The sequence below is a fragment of the Pseudophryne corroboree genome, chromosome 8 (assembly GCF_028390025.1).
Source record: "Pseudophryne corroboree isolate aPseCor3 chromosome 8, aPseCor3.hap2, whole genome shotgun sequence".
NCBI classification, from domain to species: domain Eukaryota; kingdom Metazoa; phylum Chordata; class Amphibia; order Anura; family Myobatrachidae; genus Pseudophryne; species Pseudophryne corroboree.
The window spans coordinates 117,761,533-117,782,583 of record NC_086451.1 but is presented as its reverse complement, the minus strand read 5'-3'; the positions used below and the strand labels follow the sequence as shown (position 1 = coordinate 117,782,583).

The 21,051-nt window shown below is 45.3% G+C and overlaps 1 protein-coding gene across 4 annotated transcripts in view; it reads left to right on the top strand.

The window, feature by feature from the left end:
- Nucleotides 1-21,051, top strand: part of LOC134948713 (diacylglycerol kinase eta-like) — a 374,912-nt gene that overhangs the window by 300,340 nt on the left and 53,521 nt on the right. For all 4 annotated transcript variants that reach the window (XM_063936893.1, XM_063936894.1, XM_063936892.1 and 1 more), the window contains 5 exons: nucleotides 5,535-5,642; nucleotides 6,679-6,775; nucleotides 11,288-11,395; nucleotides 11,490-11,603; nucleotides 11,955-12,089. In XM_063936893.1, coding sequence (XP_063792963.1) covers nucleotides 5,535-5,642; nucleotides 6,679-6,775; nucleotides 11,288-11,395; nucleotides 11,490-11,603; nucleotides 11,955-12,089 — 562 coding nt within the window. The remainder of the gene's footprint in view (nucleotides 1-5,534; nucleotides 5,643-6,678; nucleotides 6,776-11,287; nucleotides 11,396-11,489; nucleotides 11,604-11,954; nucleotides 12,090-21,051) is intronic.

The following is a 21,051-nucleotide window of genomic DNA, read 5'->3' as shown; positions in this document are numbered from 1 at the left end:
CAGCATGAAACATGAAGAAACCATGCCAACCGGCATGCAGCATGAAGAAACCATGTTAACCATCATGCAACATGAAGAAACCATGCTAAGCAGCACGCAACATGAAGAAACCATGCTAATCAGCAGGAAAGAGGAACAGCAACAGCTGAACCAATACTTAACCAAGTAACAATGCAGGAAAATGAAACGCTGGGCGGGCGCCCAGCATCCTCTACGGACTACGAGAAAAGGATTTACCGGTAGGTAACTAAAATCCCATTTTCTCTTATGTCCTAGAGCAGGCATTCCCAACTGCGGTCCTCAAGGCACACCAACAGTGCATGTTTTAGTGATATCCAGGCTTCAGCACAGATGGTTAAATCAAAATAACTGAGGTACTAATTAAGTCACCCGTGTTCAAGCCTGGATATCACTAAAACCTGCACTATTGGTGTGTCTTGAGGACCGAGGTTGGGAAACATTGTCCTAGAGGATGCTGGGGTTCCATTTAGTACCATGGGGATGTACCAAAGCTCCCAGTACGGGAGGGAGAGCACTGAGACTCCTGCAGAACAGATTGACCAAACTTAAGGTCCACAGAGGGCAAAGCATCGAACTTGAAGAACTTAGCCAATGTGTTCGACCCTGACCAAGTAGCTACCCGTCAAAGCTGCCAAGCCGAGACACCCCGGGCAGCCGCCCAGGAAGAACCCACTTTACGGGTAGAGTGGACCTCCACAGAATTTGGACACGGCAATCCTGCTGTAGAATAAGCACGCTGAATAGTAAACCTGATCCAACGAGAAGTCGCCTGCTTAGAAGCAGGACACCCAACCTTGTTGGGATCATAAAGGACACGTTCTGACGCATTCTGCGCTCTGCCCTATCTTCATGGAAAATCAAGTAAGGGCTCTTGTAGGACAATGCCCCCAATTCTGACACATGCCTATCAGATGCCAATGCCAACAGTGTGACAGCCTTCCAAGTAAGAAACTTGACCTCAACCTCCTGAAGAGGTTCGAACCATTCCGATTGCAGGAACTGCAGCACCACATTAAGATCCCACGGTGCCGTAGGAGGCATAAAAGGTGGTTGGATGTGCAGAACCCCTTTCAAGTAATCTGAACCTCAGGGAGAGCAGCCAATTGTTTCTGGAAGAAAATGGACAGGGACGAAATCTGGGCTTTTATGGAGCCCAAGCGTAGGCCCACATCCACACCTGCTTACAGAAAGAGGAGATACCGTCCCAGTTGAAACTCCACCATAGGAAACTTCTTGGATTCACACCAAGACACATACTTTTCCCAAATCCGATGGTAATGTTTAGATGTTACTACCTTCCTAGCCTGTATCAGGGTAGAAATGACCTTTCTCGGAATGCCCTTCCGAGGTAAAATCAGGCATTCAACCTCCATGCCATCCAACGTAGCCGTGGAAAGTCTTGATAGGTGATAGGTCCTCGCGAAGAGGAAGAGGCTCTCGGATCCTCCAGCAGTAAGTCTAGAAGATCTGCATACCAAGCCCTTCTGGGCCAGTCCTTGGGATGAGTGGAAATGGAGGGAACAGGTACACTGACTGGAACACCCACGGAGTTACCAGGGCATCCGCCGTCACTGCATGTGGGTCTTTCGACCTGGAACAGTACATCCGAAGCTTCTTGTTGAGGCAAGAGGCCATTATGCCTATCTGAGGTACAACCCAACGGCCTGTGACCTCTACGAATACCTCCAGATGGAGGCCCCATTCTCCTAGAAGGAGATCGAGTCTGCTGAGGAAGTCTGCTTCCCAGTTGTCCACTCCCGGAATGAAGATTGCTGACAGCGCCACCGCGTGATTTTCTGCCCAGAGGAGGATTCTTGTCACCTCTGACATTACAGCTCTGCTGTTCGTTCCACCCTGTCGGTTTATGTAGGACACCGCCGTTACATTGTCCGACTGAACCTGAATGGCCTGACCTTGAAGAAGATGTGCCGCTAGTAGAAGGCCATTGAACCAGGCCCTTAGCTCCAGAATGTTTATCTGAAGGATGGATTCCAGACATGACCACTTTCCGTAGAAGTGTTCCCCTTGGGTGACAGCTCCCCAACCTCTGTCGAGAAGGTGAGAAGTTTGCAGCCACCAGAAGAATTAAATTCTGGCTTTCCGCAACAGGTGTATTTGCTGGTGCATGCGAAGATGAGATCCCTATCATTTGACTAGGAGAACCAGTTGGAAAGACCATGCAAGGAACCTTCCGTACTGTTAAGCCTCGTAAGAGACAACCATCTTCCCCATAAGGGGAATGCACTGCTGAACTAATATCCGGGCTGGCTTCAGGACATCCCGGAACATTGATTGGATCACCAACGCTTTCTCCACCAGTAGAAACACCCTCTGCACTTCCATGTCGAGAATCATCTCCAGGAAGGAACGCCTCCTCGTCAGTTCCAAATGTGAAATTGGAAGCTTCAGGATCCACCCAAGATCCCGGGACAGTTGATGTTAGAGAGCAATACTCCGTAACAACATCTCCCTGGAGGATGTTAAGGTCGTCCAGAGATGGAATTATGTCCACTCCTGGTCTGTGGAGTAGGAGCACAATCACCGCCATGGCCTTGATGAACTCCCCCGGTGTTGCGTAGAAGCCAAGTGCAGTGTTTGGAACTAGAAGTGATATAGTTGTAGTGCAACCTTAGATAGGTCTAGAGAGTTGGCCAGATTGGAATGTGAAGGTACACACCCCTGATGTCCCGGGATACCATGAATTCCCCTATATCTCAACCAGAAATCACCGCTCCCAGACTCCCTCCTGAATTGAACACCCACCAGTAGGGGTCCAATGACCTTATGTTTGAATAGTAACCCCTGTTACATAAATGAAGTGGAGCCGGAATAATGACATGTGTTCGACAAATGTTATCATAGCTTCCAGCAGTATTGTACTTTCAGCCTGAAAAGCCAGTAAGCATGATTTGGAGAATCTGTGAGGCGGGAGTACTAGAAACTCCAGTCTGCACCCCTGGGCCGCCTAACGTTTACCAGGGGACTAGGCAGGATATCACCTAGATGTTTTACTGAAATCTTTTTAGCCTCTCTCCCACCTGCTTGATCCCCAGATATTCCCGTGTCCCGAGCATCCCAAAGGGCCTCACCTGTTGAAGGGCTGATTCACCATACCTTACTTGGATTATGTATCCGCAGTCCACTGGTGTAGCCACCGCCCCCTGCGTGTCAAAACTGCCAGAGCAGTGGTAACTGCATTAAGCAGGCCAATCTCCTTCATGGCGTCCAGCCGTGAAGCCAGTAGAATTGTGTATATGACATAGAAACAAGTACATGTCACTTCTACACATAGAATCTAAATCATCAAGTAAGGAGCCTGACCACGTTACAATATCCCCAAAGATCTACGTAATAGTGGGCCTCCGAGTCACACCGGCAGCAGTGTACAATGTTAGAGATTTGTCTCAATCTGCGATCAGGCTTTATGGAGGTTGTACCTGGGACAGGTAACACAACCTTTTTTCGTTGGGGATGTGGATAAAATCTCTGGGTGTACTCAGGTGTTCCCAAATAAGGAGTTTAACGTCCTAAACAGTGGGAAGGCTTTTATTAGGTAGGTGTATATATATATATATATATATATATATATATAATATTCCTCATCCCTAATAGCCTCAAACATATGTTGACCCCTATATATGTCATGTAGTATATGGGCAAGTGTACGCTTGATAGGGTACGTAATTGGGGTGAGAGGCACACTCAAAACTGCAGCTTCTACCCAGTATGGGTTATATTTGAAAACATATACTTTAAAGTACACCTTATGGAGGCCACCCCAGTTGGATCTGCCACTGAAGCCTGAGAGTTTGTACAGTTTTGGGCATAGTATAGACTCCCCAGGAAAAGATATTCTGTAGTACAGGACAAAGGGGGTCATTCCAAGTTGTTCGCTCGCTAGCAGATTTTGGCAGCATTGCACACGCTAGGCCGCCGCACTCTGGGAGTGTATCTTAGCTTAGCAGAATTGCGAACCAAAGATTAGCAGAATTGCGAATAGAAAATTCTTAGCAGTTTCTGAGTAGCTCGAGACTTACTCCTACATTGCGATCAGCTCAGTCAGTTTCGTTCCTGGTTTGACGTCACAAACACACCCTGCGTTCGGCCAGCCACTCCCCCGTTTCTCCAGACACTCCCGCGTTTTATCCTGGCACGCCTGCGTTTTTCCGCACACTCCCAGAAAACGGTCAGTTTCCGCCCAGAAACACCCACTTCCTGTCAATCACACTCCGATCACTTCAACAATGGAAATTCTTCGTTCGGACGTGAGTAAATCTACTAAGTTTTGTGCTAAAATACTTAGCGCATGCGCACTGCGTACCATGCGCATTTTCGCCTTAATCGCTCCGTTGCGAAAATCGGCAACGAGCGAAAAACTCGGAATGACCACCAAAGTCCCTTAAATATGTTACACACACACACAGGAAAGTATCAACACAGTTTCCCCCCAGAATATATTCAGAGAGTCACAGAGTACAAGAAGCCAGCCACAGCGCGCCCTTGTAGGCTTTTATTATGATAAAAAAAACCTGCTGACTAGCTTAACCTTAACAGGATAGCTAGTACATACTTCACTCTCCCCCCTTGTTTATAAAACCTTGTGCCCACAGTGTATATGTATATGGAGGACAGTGCACCCTGTCAGCGTGTGTCTGCAGGGAAAAATGGCGCTTGTGAGTGCTGGATCCTGCTCTGAGGAGAAGTCCCGCCCCCTGTAATGGCACGTCTTCCCGTACTTATTGTATTATACTGGCCTGAGGTAATTTGCAGCTAACAGTTGGATAAGTCCCTGGTAGCCTTCTGTGACCAGTGTAGGGTGCTTGCGCTGGCTCAGGACGCCCCTCACAGCGCCATATACAGGGTGCCTCTTGAGCCCTCCGGAGCGCAGCCTGTCAGAGCTGCGCTCCCACACTTGTGCCGCCATTCCCGCCGGTGTCCCGCTTACCGGGGCGCCGGCGTCATACTCACTACTCCATCTTCTGGCTCTGTTAGGGGGTGGCGGCCGTGCTGCGGGAGTGAGCGGTTGCCTCGTGGGCTTGCGATCATCACCCTCAGGAGCTCAGTGCCCTGTCAGTGGAGTTAGGAGCCATTAACCTCTAGGGTTGGATCATACTCCCCCCCCCTAAGTCCCACGAAGCAGGGAGGCTGTTGCCAGCAGCCTCCCTGTACCTAACTCTATTAAAAAAACAATAAAACTAGAAAAACTCCTAGGAGCTCCCCTAGCTGTGACCGGCTCCACCGGGCACATTTTCTATACTGAGTCTGGTAAGAGGGACATAGAGGGAGGAGCCAGCCCACACTATTAAACTCTTAACGTGTCCATGGCTCCCAAGGGACCCGTCTATACCCCATAGTACTAAATGGAACCCCAGCATCCTCTAGGACATAAGAGAAAAAGGAAAAAATACAATGTTATTCTATATGTCTCCAGCTGTGCAGTCTGCGGTCCTGCCTGTATTGTGTATGTATTGTATCCCTGTAGCTCATTATTTTATTCATTCTTTCCATTTCAGACAATTTTCAGAGAGATGCACTATGAATAATTACTTTGGGATTGGCCTGGATGCCAAAATTTCCCTAGAGTTTAATAACAAGAGGGACGAACACCCCAAAAAATGCAGGTATTTATCTGTTTTCCATCATTTTCTCTTTGCCTGCGGCTAATGCTTTCTATGCTTCTCCATTCTTCATGCTGCCCAATGTACTAGTATTGCTTTTATGCTGTTTTCCTCTAAACATTTCATGCCTGTAATGTGTTTGTCATGGTTTATAGGGGGTAATTCCAAGTTGATCGCAGCATGATTTTTGTTAGCAGTTGGGCAAAACCATGTGCACTGCAGGGGAGGCAGATATAACATGTGCAGAGAGAGTTAGATTTGGGTGTGGTGTGTTCAATCTGCAATCTAATTTGCAGTGTAAAAATAAAGCAGCCAGTATTTACCCTGCACAGAAATAAATAACCCACCCATCTAACTCTTTCTGCACATGTTATATCTGCCTTCCCTGCAGTGCACATGGTTTTGCCCAATTGCTATCAAAGATCCTGCTGCGATCAACTTGGAATTACCCCCATAGTCAAGATTTTTCATTGCATGCAATTATTGACCGTGTATTCCATTTAAATTCTACTGAGTGTCATTTACAAGGAGATAATTATAGTGGATCTGTCTTCTGGTCCAGTGATGTTATTTGTCATTTTCACTATACGGTGTCTGTGTAGTAAGGAGAAATAATGGTCATGCAGAGAACATTACGTGCTATGCTTTATCGTGGGAAGGCTTCCTCCAGCCTACACAGCATGAGTGCTTAGGGATAGTGGAAGCCAGCTGTCTACTCTGACAGTCTGACTTGCTTACTTAACTGAGCTTTAATACTGCATTATTCTCCCTCTCCGGCTTGAGCGAAATCTCTCTCCCAGATAAGCATTCTAGAGGAACAATGCTTTCTGTGCACAAGGCTGTAAAGCATAAAATGTCATTATTGGATCTGGCGACAGGTCGGCTTAAGCTTGAAACATTAACTGTCAGTGTCGGCAATTATCTATAAATTAGCATTGGAAACATGAATTCCTATTTAAATGCTCTTTGAGCATTTGGTTATTTATCCAATTCATACAAAAAGCTTCTAGAATACTGTGCACCTTCTATTACTCTGTAGTAGCCGGACTCGAAACATGATGTGGTATGGAGTTCTGGGGACCAAGGAACTTCTGCAGAAGACATACAAGAATCTGGAGCAGCGTGTAAAGTTGGAGGTGATTATAGTGTTGAAATAAAAAAAATAAAAAAACTTATCCCCCTATAGTATAAAGGCTGTTCTCAGTAATCAATCTTTAATTTTATATATATATACAGTATATATATATATATATATATATATAAAGCTATATATAAACATTTGCACACTTTTGAAAAATAGTATATCCAGGTGCTCCCTATAATCTGTTCCTTGATGGTCCAGTAAAAATATACTATGGAAAAGAGGCACTCAATCAATCATGGTATATGAAAAAAAAGTCTTATAAATTTTATTTTCACCCAACAACGGGCATTTCAGGTGGAATCACATTGATGGTGGTGGCTCAGCAAAAACTCTTGAATAAAATACAGCTTATGCAGCATCATAAAGTGCTTTTTGGTAAACAAATGTTTTGCTTATAAAGAGGATGTGAAAAAGATCAAACCAGTACGTCCGTCGACCTCGGTCCCATGTGGACCGTTCAATACTCGCACACCAAGTAACAGTCACCTTCCACCATCCAGAGCCATCTGCAAGCAGACACCCAACAGACACAACCAACTTTATAACCCACTAAATACATATTACTTACTGCAGCTGATCAAACTCATCAACACAGCTGCCCACGGCGTGCATCTCACCTCACCGCGCATGTGTCAGCCAACGCTATACAGCGGATGTAAGCCGGGACGTGCATGCGTTCCACGGCGCTGGGGATTTCCGGGTACAGCACGTGACTATCCTCGTCACACCAATGCCGTGCACGCGTCTGCGTTCCACGGCCCGGCTAGCCTAAGGATGTCACATGGCCCGTTACTTAATCCACACAACCAACAAAACATGATACAACACATGAATAGGGTCGTTGCCATGGTTACCCTGCGATAGGTACAGCAGACTGATACATGGAGACGGCAGTCTGCTGTACCTATCGCAGGGTAACCATGGCAACATATTACATATTATGCCCAGAGTCCTGTGCCCCTCGCACATTATGCCCACAGTAGTAGTGCCCCTTGCGGATTATGCCCTGGGCTTAATTATTATGATAAACATACTTGCACTGTGTATGTATGTTTATCGTAATAAACTTTTTTGTAATCAAAATTTCGAAGGCTTGCGTGCGTCCTTGCAGCAATGCACATGGGGCAGAAACAGCTAAACTACTATCATTTGTATTAAAATTACCTTAACCTGTATGAGTGTCATTATTTATTGTGAATAATTAGTGGCACATCGGCAGCAATCATGTAATATGTCCTATATAAGCAGTCTGCAGCATACACGTAGAGTCAGTGCGATCCGGGCACATTCGTTCCAGAACTGTCGCAATAACAAGCGGATTAGATCACAAACATGGTATAAAGCCAGTGCCATCAGCCAAGCTGAGGTGGTAAAACAAACAAATAAGCACGCACAGGTGCTGCAGGGCCCTCCTCCAAGCTAGGGATTGGTCGGCTGTCATTCATGGGCCCGCTGTGATTGGACGGCTAGCGGAAGCAAGACACGAAGAGAAGACAAGTCTCTGCTGCTCTGCCAGGGAGGAGTTGGGGGAAGTGCGAGGCTGAGAGAACAGGGTTTGCAGGACTCCCTAGACAGGATTACTGTACAGGAGAGACAGACTAAATAAACGGGGTGGAGGGGTATGTCTTTACGTAAAGCCATTTCTAAAACCTGTTATACGGGAAGATATTCAAGAAGGGACTGTAAATACTATTGAGACGTTATGGGTAGAAATTGCATGCGGGGGTAAAGGAATAAAGAAGTTATTATTGGGGTTATGCTACAGGCCGCCTGGTATTTATGTGTCTGACGATAAATTGTTACTGAGCCATATTGAAAGAGCAGCAGGAGTAGGAGACATAGTAGTGATAGGAGACTTTAACTATCCCGAGATAAACTGGAAAATCAATTCATGTGATACTGCTAGGGGCAATATGTTTTTAAACACGCTAAATGATAATTACTTAGTTCAATTAATCGAGGAACCAACTAGGTACAATGCAATCTTAGACCTGGTATTAACTAACAATGGGGAATTGGTATCAAATATTGAAGTAGGAGAGCCTATAGGTAACAGCGACCACAATATGGTCACATTCAATATCAGTTTTCATAAGCAGTATACTGGCTCAACTAGGACTCTAAACTTTAGCAAAGCCAACTTTGACATGATGAAGGAAGCGTTAAGGGACATTGAATGGGAAATTCTGTTTCAAGGAAAATATACTACAGAGAAATGGGATGTAATAAAATCACTGCTAAATAATAATACTCGTAAATTTATTCCCACCAGCAGCAAAAAAAGGAATAAAAATCCCAAACCTATGTGGTTTAACAAAAATATAAAGGAATTAATGGACAAAAAAAGACGAGCATTTAAAAAATACAAATCTGAGGGGGATGCGGAGTCATTTCAACACTATAAGGACTGTAACAAAATATGCAAAAAAGGAATAAGAGCGGTTAAAGTAGAAACTGAAAAACTAGTAGCAAAGGAAAGCAAAGCGAATCCCCCAAAAATGTTTAAGTACATCAACAGCAAGAGACTAAAGAAGGAGAGTATAGGCCCTTTAAAGGACAAGAGGGGAGTCTTAATCAAAAATGATAATGACATAGCAAACAAACTAAACAAGTTTTTTTCAACGGTATTTACCAGAGAGGACCAAATGCTAGGTCTAATACAAAATCTCAACAAAGATAATGTCCCACTGCTAAATGCTTATTTATGTGAGGAGGTAGTCTGTGACCGATTAAAAAAGTTAAAGATTAGTAAGTCACCTGGTCCCGATGGAATTCACCCGAGGGTTCTTATGGAGCTGCACGCTGAACTAGTAAGACCTCTATTTTTGATCTTCATGGATTCGGTTAAATCGGGTATGGTTCCCAAAGACTGGCATATAGCGGAGGTAGTGCCGATATTTATAAAGGGGAGCAAAGCTGAACCAGGTAATTATAGACCAGTTAGTCTTACATCTATAGTGGGGAAAGTATTGGAAGGTATTCTAAGGGACAGTATTCAAAAGTTTCTTGAAGCAAATAAGGTCATTAAAAGGAACCAACATGGATTTGTGAAGGACAGATCATGTCAGACCAACTTACTTGGCTTTTATGAAACAGTAAGTGCGAATGTGGATCAGGGTAAGGAGGTGGATATAATCTTTTTAGACTTTGCCAAAGCTTTCGACACTGTATCACACATGTGTCTTATCTACAAGCTACAAGAAATAGGACTAGGAAGCACAATATGCACTTGGGTCAGTAATTGGTTAGATAATAGGGAGTAACGTGTTGTGGTCAATGGATCATTTTCAAATTGGACTAAAGTACTAAGTGGTGTGCCACAAGGGTCTGTACTTGGACCACTTTTGTTCAACATTTTCATCAACGACCTAACAGTAGGTCTAGAGAGCATGGCATAAATTTTCGCAGACGATACCAAATTGTGTAAGGTTATAAATACGGAGGGGGATGCTGAGTCTCTTCAGAACGACTTAACTAAACTGGAAGCATGGGCAGCAAAATGGAGAATGAGATTCAACACAGACAAGTGTAAGGTAATGCACTGTGGGGGCAAGACCAAAAATAACACCAACATACTAAATGGGGTAATATTAGGGAATTCTGTACTGGAAAAAGACTTAGGGGTTCACATAGATAACAAATTAAGCAGCAGTACCCAAAGTAGGAGTGCAGCAAAGAAGGCTAATAAGATATTAGCATGCATAAAACGGGGAATTGATGCAAGGGACGAGAGTATTATACTCCCATTATATAAATCACTAGTGAGGCCTCATCTTGAATACTGTGTGCAATTTTGGGCACCATATTACAAAAAGGATATCCTGGAGCTAGAAAAGGTTCAGAGGTGGGCGACCAAACTAATCAAGGGCATGGGGACGCTGGAATACAAGGAAAGGCTTGCAAGGCTAGGCATGTTTACATTGGAAAAGTGGAGACTAAGAGGGGACATGATCAACATCTACAAATATGTAAGGGGTCAATACACAGAGCTTGGGAGGGACCTGTTTTCTATAAGATCAGCACAGAGAACACGTGGTCACTCGCTTAGGTTAGAGGAGAGGAGTTTCCGCACATTGAGGCGAAAAGGTTTTTTTTACAGTAAGGACAATACGTGTTTGGAATTCCATGCCTGAGAGAGTAGTAATGGTGGACTCAGTCAACACCTTTAAGAATGGGTTAGATAAATTCCTATTGGATAAAGATATTCAGGGTTATGGTGCGTGGGCACGCATTATAGTTAATATAACTAGTCCTAACATAAAAATAACTAGTCCTATAATAAGACTGCATGGGGGACCACAGATAGGTTGAACTCGATGGACAGTTGTCTTTTTTCAACCTTGGTTACTATGTTACTATGTGATTCTACCTCCTGGCCGTGGGTGGCAATACCGGCGCCCGTGGCCAGTGCCATCCTGGCCAAGGGGTAGATACACCCCTGCTTATTATAATACTGGCAGTATGTTATGTGCTTTTGAAATGTAGATGCTACTTGTTCTTTCAGTGTGATGGGGTGACCATCTCCCTGCCCAGTCTGCAGGGTATCGCGGTTCTAAACATTCCTAGCTATGCTGGAGGCATTAACTTCTGGGGAGGAACCAAAGAGGACAATGTAAGTGATGACTGAGCATACAACCGCCTCATTAAATGTTCCAAAACTAACGCTATATGGCAAACTATTGATTTGTCTCAATTGCATGCTGCAGAATTTCGGGGCCCCTTCTTTTGATGACAAGAAGCTAGAAGTGGTTGCTGTTTTTGGTAGCATTCAGATGGCTATGTCCAGAGTCATCAACCTGCAACACCACCGCATTGCTCAGGTAATATTCACATGCTCATCAACACCACTAAACATAGAGGAACATGATAAAGCTATTAAACATATTCAAATCAATTTTTCAGATCACAATATATGTATGAGATACAACACAGGGAAGAACTGTAAGTGTATCAAGAGTAGAGTGAGGAGCAAGGTCTCACTTGGATCCTATTTTGATGAATTACAAAAGACAGCAAATTGCACTTCTATTTTGCACTTACATATATTTTACAACATTAGTGTTAGTCATAGTAAGATCAAATAAAATGAAAGCTATTACTTTTCCTGTACTGTTTGCTGCTTTCACTCACACTTGCCATAATGGTCCCAAACATTTCTTTTCTATTATCAGTGCCGTGTAGTAAAGATCACTATTTTGGGAGAGGAAGGGGTCCCTGTACAAGTGGATGGAGAAGCGTGGGTGCAACCCCCTGGAATTCTGAAGATCCAGCACAAGAACCGAGCTCAGATGCTTACAAGAGACAGGGTGTGTGCAGTGATACCAGGAGGGAGGATTATTTTAAAAAAATCCATAAATACTAATATGCCTATCACTTTACAAACTATTGGTCTCTCTAAGCCTGTAAAGTCCAAAGCCGATTCTCTCTTTTACTGATATCGTAGTGGTTCAGCTCAGATGGTAACTTGCTGTAAGTGGGCACACATCTTTGCAGACTAGGGCGGTGATTCAGATTTGATCGCTAGGCTGCTAAAATTATAACCCTGCTATCAGATAGTCGCCGCCCAAGGGGAGTGTATATTCGCCTTGCAAGTGTGCGATCGCATGTGTACGACAAGCTGCTAAAAAAACCCTCAATCAGTGGACAGCTGCAAAGCCGTTCGCACTTCACTCACCAGTGAATGATTTGCTCTGTGTGTGCAGTCTCTGCGCAGACCAGGACTTATTCCTACAGTGTGCTCAGAGCGGGCTATTCGTTGCTGGAGCTGACGTCACACACCCTCCCTGAAAACGCTTGGGAACGTCTGCGTTTCTCCTGACACTCCCAGAAAACATTTGTTACCACCCACAAACGACTTGCTCCTGTCAATCAGCATGCGAATGGCTGTGCGCAGTTAATAGCTGATCGCCCGTTGTGCGGAAATGCACAGCAGTGATCAGGGTCTGAATCGGGCCCTAGGACAGATTGTGTGAGCTTTTTCAGTCACAAAGCCCTTCCTTATACAAGACCTGTGCAACGGTGATCCCCAACCAGTACTGTGACAGAACTCCATGCGGTTATTGTAATAACCTGTGAACTGCGGGCATCGGCGATAAATGTTTTAAAGTAACATTAATGTAAACGCCAAAAGGTTTTCTCTTTCTAATGATTGCATCTTTAAAATTTTGGGATTGACTTCTTTCACTCTGCCCCAGTTACCATGTCAGTGCATTCTGGCCATGAGTGCTAGAGCTTACATTTGCTAAGTTATTCAGGAGGAGACTGGCTTCTGAGGATGCGCATCTTTGAGCCTGGCAGGGCGTGGCCAGCAATGATAGGGCCACAGTAGGGACAGGTTGGGTAGGCATGGCGGCTTTGCTTGCTGTCTGGGCCTGAAGGGATAGCCACATAGAGACATTTATTCACTATTATATGGGTATTTAGGGACCATGAACCCAGAATGGCATGCGAGCTGGATTTCTAGGCAGGCTTCATTTTTTTCTTTGCTATTTTATTTCTCTTACGTCCTAGAGGATGCTGGGGACTCCGTAAGGACCATGGGGGTATAGACGGGCTCCGCAGGAGACATGGGCACTCTAAGACTTTAGATGGGTGTGAACTGGCTCCTCCCTCTATGCCCCTCCTCCAGACCTCAGTTATATCCTGTGCCCAGAGGAGACTGGATGCACTGCAGGGGAGCTCTACTGAGTTTCTCTGAAAAGACTTTTGTTAGATTTATTATTTTCAGGGAGCACTGCTGGCAACAGGCTCCCTGCATCGTGGGACTGAGGGGAGAGAAGCAGACCTACTTAACTGATATGCTCTGCTTCTTAGGCTACTAGACACCATTAGCTCCAGAGGGTCAGAACACAGGTGTCGTCCTCGCTGTTCGTCCCGGAGCCGCGCCGCCGTCCTCCTCACAAAGCCGAAAGATAGAAGCCGGGTGAGTATAAGAAGAAAGAAGACTTCACAGGCGGCAAAAGACTTCAGATCTTCACTGAGGTACCATTGCTCCCACACACACACACACACACACACACACAAGGCACAGCATGGGTGCAGGGCGCAGGGGGGGCGCCCTGGGCAGCAATAATTACCTCACTAACACTGGCACAGGTATCAGATACTGCAGATGCAGTATATTATAAAACCCCCGCCAGTATAAAAAATTTGAGCGGGACCGAAGCCCGCCGTCGAGGGGGCGGGGCTTGATTCTCCAACACTAACCAGCGCCATTTTCTCCACAGCAAGCTGCAGAGAAGCTGCTCCCTGTCTCTCCCCTGCTGAACCAAGTAACAGAGGGCAAAAACGAGGAGGGGGCACATTTATTTGGCGCAAAGAGGTGTATTCATATATATATATATATGAGTACAACCACACCATGAGGCTCCAGCAGGGGCTATGTTGCAGAAGAAACCAGCACTCCTTGTATATTCAAACGTCTTTATGCCATTATTTAAGCAAAATGACAAACTTTTTGTGCAAAATCAGCAGCTGGGAAACAAATTCATAAATGGTACAGATCTCACATATCCTAGGTCATGCTGGGGATATAGATCCAACCCAGCAGGATCTCCCAACAGCTGTTTCGGCTGGCGCCGTCTTCAGGGGAGTAGTTAACACCAATGTGCCAAGCTTGTACTATTTATACCCACTAAATAACCAAAGTGTGCTCACCTGTCCCAATCGTTCAACCGAACTCCGCCAGGTGTTGTTAAGAGGCGTGTGTACACAGTTACCCGGACGCCGGGACGCCAGCCTGTGACGCCAGCCTGTGACATCATCTAACATCGCCCATCGCTCTCCACGAGCGGCTCCCGGCCTCCCGTCCGTTTCCATGGTAGCGTCGGCTCCGCCTCCTCACGCCACGTGACCGCGACGTGTGTACAGCGTCCTCCGCCCTCCTGACAAACAGCGGCTCGCCGATAGGCCTGCACTTCCAAACGGTCAGCCTGCTGAATATGACGTACCTTAGCTGGCTTCCCTGTCTCTTAGCAACCCGGCCACAACACCTCCACTCACCTATAGCGGCAGAATCGAACAAACGTCAGTGCACAAACCTACATATAATTGCTTGCATAGTATGCCACAGAAATTGCTTCTCATCACTTGTGTGAGCGAGCCAAAAGATCTTCTAATTTACCTATGTGAGTGACCAACATTTTACACAGAGCCTCCCTCTCATGCTTCTTCATTAATCAATTAATTTATAACCTGGTCTAACCAGTGCAAACATATCACCAGGGGTAACTGTAAATTGGTCACTATCATAATAGTACAATCTTCAGCCTTCACACCTACTTGGCACAAACTGTACATACATCTAACAAACAGCAAATAAAAATATAAACAAGAATAGGAGAAATGTGTGGAGAAGGTATCCACTATAAGACTACATTGGGGTAAGAACAGCAGACCTGATACCAAATGCTATATTTTATAGGAAACAGGAAAGAATTAGTTCCTCATTCAGCCCTCGTGGGGCCATAGCATTTAATAAATATATCCATCGGCTTTCTTGCTTAAGTAACTGCTTATTCCGATCGCCACCTCTCCTAAGCGGAGGCACATGGTCCAAGGGCATGAATTTAAAGTCCCTTATTTTATGACCACAACTTGCAAAATGTCTGGCCACCGGTGGTGTACTTGGTTCCACTATTTGAAGTGCTTTTTTAATTGACGAATGGTGCATAGATATTCTTTCTTTTAGCATACGAATCGTCTTGCCCACGTATAATTTTTTACAGGGACATACAATGATGTAAGTCACGTACCGAGTATCACAGGTCATTCTGTATCTCAACACATATTTGTCACCCTGCGTAGGATGCACAAATTCTTTACCAGTCATCATGAAGGTACAATTGGCACAACCACCACATTTGAAAGCTCCCCTCTGTAAGCTCAACCAATTTGTATTCGACATCACTCCAGGACTAATGTCAGATTGTGAGATCCGTTCCTTTAGATTCTAGCTCCTCTTATAGCTAAAGAGGGGTGTATAGGCGCAGAATCTACTTAATGATGGATCCGTCTGGATAATGTGCCAGTGTTTCAGTATTGACTTTTTAACCAGACCTGACGTGATGGCATAGGTACTCGTAAATACTAGACGCTCCGTTTCAGCACTTTTCATCTTTGGAACCAGAAGATCCTCACGTTTTAACCCAAGGCATTTGGTCATTGCTTTTTTCACTTCCATAGGATCATAACCCCGATCAATGAAATTCTGCCCCATATTTGCTAGAGCCTCTGGCAATTTGGTGTGGTCCGAGGTAATACGTGTCACCCTTACTAGTTGGGAGTAAGGAAGTCCTTTCTTTAAAGGTTGTGGATGAAAACTTGACGCAAGAAGAAGCGTATTTTTGTCTGTTGGTTTTCTAAAAATGCTAGTTGTGAACCGTCCTTCCTCAATTCCTACCATCACATCTAAAAATTCCATATTCATCCTACTGTACCGGTAGGTGAATCTAATGGATCCAGGCCTGCTGTTCAATCCCTCAACAAATTGTACTAATGCCTGTTCACCACCAGTCCACAGCATGAAAAGGTCGTCAATGAACCTAACGTAGAACGGTATGAATTTAACAAAATTCAAGTCACTCATGATATTATTCTGTTCAAAATCATACATAAATAATTTTGCGTATGATGGGGCCATGTTTGACCCCATCGCCGTCCCATGAAGTTGAAGATAAAAAGAGTTATTAAACAAAAAATAATTTTTATGTAGAATGATCTCAATAAGTAGTAATAAAAAATCAACTGGTGGACCCTCATAGTGTGGACTGTGGTGATGGCCCTCCTGACTGATTCAATACCCTCCGTGTGGTCAATGCTAGTGTACAAACTAGAAACGTCTAGAGTCACTAAAAGACAATCATTGGGCGGCTGCCCAAACAGTTCTAATTTATTAATGAAGTCCGATGTATCCTCAATGAAATAGGGAGTATGTTGAACTACCAGTTGTAAGTGGTAGTCAACATACTGAGACAGTGGTTGCCCTAATGAGCCTCTAGAGGAAATAATCGGTCTACCCGGAGGATCCACCAGACTCTTGTGCACCTTAGGTAAGATGTACAAGAGCGGGATCCTCGGGTAGTCTTGGATGAGAAATTTTTCTGTTTGCTCATCTATCCAACCATTATTAGAACCGAGCTGGATGATGGAATCTATCGCCTTCTTAAAATTGAGCGTTGGATCAAATTGAAGTCTTTTATAACAGGTTGCATCTGACAACTGTGTTATGATACCAGTACGTCTGACCAGAGGAGATCTTATGACGGAGGTCAGAGTACTGGAATGGAATGCTGGATACGGGAGCAGGAAAGCCTAGTAACCCCTGGCGCCCTAACTCTGTTGTCTCGCCCGTGTTATCAGAAATCCCCTGCGAGACTATGGTTGCTTGAGCCCATGGCAGCCGCGTTTGAAGGGCGGATTATGTCTGCCCAACTCCGATGCCCCCTCAGGTCTTAATGGGAGACAAAGGGAAATCCGAGACAGGGTGATAACAAGGGGCCCTCTGACTAAGCAACCAGGCCAGGGGCTACAAGCTAACTAACTTAAACCAGAAGTATGTGCGGACAAACCGCCAGGGAAAAGGACAACCAAAAATCCACGAATCCGTTACTCCTATCCAGCACCGCTGGATACCAGAGTGGATTTGTGGGAGCGGAATCCTCCGCAAAAGCTCCGAAACACAATAAAACCAAATAATAAATAGTAAGCGGTCAAGCCGCAACACACGGCTACGCCGCGACTCACGAACACCACAGGATGTTAAAGGTGCTCGGTCAGGACTCCAGGAAAAGATGACAACTTCCGAGTATTGGACCACTGAGGACAGGAACGACCGGATAGACAGGACTGGAAAACTCTCTGCAACAGACACAGCAAACAGGAAGCTATTACCGGCGTCTGTGAGAAGTCCAGAGAGTGCTTTTAACTGGGAGCTCTCCAATCAGGAGCCAGACAGGGTAATTAACAATCATGCCGTGCAGCTGCATGCTGCACGGCCAGGATACCAATGAGGTGATTAATCTAGACCCAGCAACGGGGAACGCGGTCCGACAGTGGCGTCCCCGTTGCTAGGGTCTGAGCGGCTCCGTGCGCCCGGCGTCTAGCGTTGCTAGGGAGCCGGCGGCTGTCCGCATGCGGCGTCCCTAGTTGCTAGGCGCCGGGCCGCACTGACGGGCGGACCCTCGGCGCCTAACAGTACCCCCCCTTGAGGAGGGGTCAAGGAACCCCTAAGGCCAGGTTTCTGAGGAAATTCTCGAAAAAATGCTTTTTTGAGCCTCGGGGCATGGAGATCCTCATCCAGGACCCAAGACCTTTCTTCTGGACCATAACCTCTCCAATGTACCAAAAAATAAAGCCGACCCCGGGACAACTTGGAATCGAGAACCTTCTCCACCAAGAACTCCTGCTGACCCTGTACATCTATTGGTGATTTCCCCTGAGAGTTCTTCCGAGGAAATCTACTGGAAGAAACGTATGGTTTCAACAAGGAGCAATGGAAGGTATTTCCGATCCGGAGAGTTCTTGGTAAACGTAACCGGAAAGCAACTGGATTGATTTTTTTTATAATATGAAATGGTCCAATAAATTTAGGGCCCAATCTGGCTGAGGTTTGTCGAAGTCTAATATTGCGAGTCGACAACCACACCCTATCTCCAACTTTAAAAGTGCACGGCCGCCGGAGCCTGTCAGAAAAATTTTTCTCCCGAAATGCCGCTTTTCTGAGAGCAAGGTGCACTTTTTGAGTCTGAGATGAGCGGTCAAGGTCAGTGAGGAGACAGAGGAATGTTGAAAAAAGGAATTAGCTCTGGGGTGAAAACCAAAAACTGTAAAAAATGGAGACACATTGGTGGAGGAATGACAGGCATTGTTGTAAGCAAACTCCGCCAACGGAAGAAACTCGGACCAGTCATTTTGGAGTTTGGCCGAGTACAAACGCAAATCTTGTTTTAATGATTGATTAACTCGCTCAGTCTGCCCGTTGGATTGGGGATGGTAGCCAGATGTTAAAGACAATTTCATCTTTAAAGAGGCACAAAAAGACTTCCAAAATTGTGCAATGAATTGTGGACCCCGATCAGAAACAATATCAGTGGGTAACCCATGGAGTCTGAAAACATGGCGGAGGAACAAAACTGCCAATCCCTGGGCAGATGGCAATCGGGGAAGAGCAATGAAATGGGCCATCTTGCTAAAACGGTCAACTACCACCCATATGACTCGGCATCCGGCTGACAGAGGGAGGTCCACCACAAAATCCATGGAAATATGAGACCATGGCCTGAGAGGAACATTCAAGGGCATAAGTTGACCGATAGGCAAGGAACGGGGAACTTTATGCTGTGCACAGACCTGACACGAAAAAACAAACTCCTTAATGTCTTTGGAAAGACCAGGCCACCATACTGAGCGGGAGACTAATTCCAAAGTCTTAGCGAATCCCGGATGCCCGGCAACTTTGCTATCATGAAACTCCGTCAAAACAGTTGCTCTCAAAAACTCAGGGACATAAAGACGACCAGCAGGAGTATTTCCAGGAGCTTGATGTTGAAGCTGCTTTAACTGGGTAAATAAATCTTGTGTGAGGCCTGCCCGAATGACTGAAGACGGAAGTATGGGAGTAACAGGACTGTTATCATGAACTGGAAGAAAACTGCGTGACAGGGCATCCGCCTTGGTATTCTTGGAACCTGGCCTGAAGGTGATAATAAACTTGAAACGAGTAAAAAATAAAGCCCAACGAGCTTGCCGGGCATTCAGCCGTTTAGCTGATTCAATGTACTGAAGATTTTTGTGATCAGTCAAAACTGAAATGGTATGTGTTGCTCCCTCAAGCCAATGCCTCCACTCCTCGAAAGCCCATTTAATAGCCAGTAATTCCCGGTTACCAACATCGTAGTTGGATTCAGCAGATGAGAATTTCCTGGACATAAAGGCACAAGGATGTAATTCTAGAGAATCCGGATCCTTCTGAGATAGGATAGCCCCTACTCCAACCTCCGAGGCATCAACCTCAACAATGAAAGGCAATTCTGGGTTGGGATGTCTGAGGACTGGGGCTGAGACAAAGGCTTGTTTCAAGGCCTGAAAAGATAACTCAGCTTCACGTGACCAGTTGGTTGGATCCGCTCCCTTCTTAGTCAGTGCCACAATGGGAGCAACTAGGTCGGAGAAAGAGTGAATAAATCTTCTATAATAATTTGCAAACCCTAAAAAGCGCTGAATTGCTTTTAAGTTGGTGGGTTGCGCCCAACTAAGGATGGCTTGGAGCTTCTTCGGTTCCATACAGAATCCCCGAGGGGAAATAATGTACCCTAAAAAGGATACCTCCGTGACATGAAATTCACACTTCTCCAGCTTGGCATATAGGTGATTTTCACGTAATTTTTTTAGAACCTGACGCACCTGGGTAACGTGTTGTTCAATAGAGTCAGAATATATCAAGATATCGTCTAAATAGACTACTACGAATCTTCCAAGAAAATCACGGAGCACATCGTTAATGAGATCCTGGAAAACTGCCGGAGCGTTAGACAGGCCGAATGGCATAACCAGATACTCATAGTGACCCGACTGAGTACTGAATGCCGTTTTCCACTCATCCCCTGACTTGATTCGGATGAGGTTATATGCTCCTCTCAGGTCAATCTTAGAAAAAATCACAGCCGAACGTAGCTGATCAAAGAGGACAGAAATCAGCGGCAAAGGGTAAGTATTTTTTACTGATATTTTATTCAAGGCTCTAAAGTCAATGCAAGGTCTGAGTGATCCATCCTTCTTCTCCACAAAGAAGATGCCTGCACTTAAAGGGGATTTAGATGGCCTGATAAATCCTTTCCCTAGGCTTTCTTTAACATATTCATTCATGGCCACAGTTTCTGGTCCGGACAATGCATATAACCTTCCCTTAGGCAAAGTGGCACCAGGAATTAGCTCAATAGCACAATCATAAGGCCGATGGGGAGGCAGAATGTCCGCATTGCCCTTGGAAAATACATCAACAAAATCCTGGTATTCCACAGGAATGGGTGCGTGAATGACAGCAGCTATTCTGATGGGAAGCGTAATACATTCCTTATTACAGATGGTACCCCATTGTGAGATCTCCCCCGACTGCCAATCAATGATGGGATTATGAAAGGCCAGCCAAGGGTGACCCAGAACCACTGGAACTGCTGGGCAATGGGTAAGGAAAAATTCAATTTTTTCGGAATGAAGAGCTCCTACCGAAAATAGTACAGGAGGTGTACAGAGAGAAATAACCCCATTGGA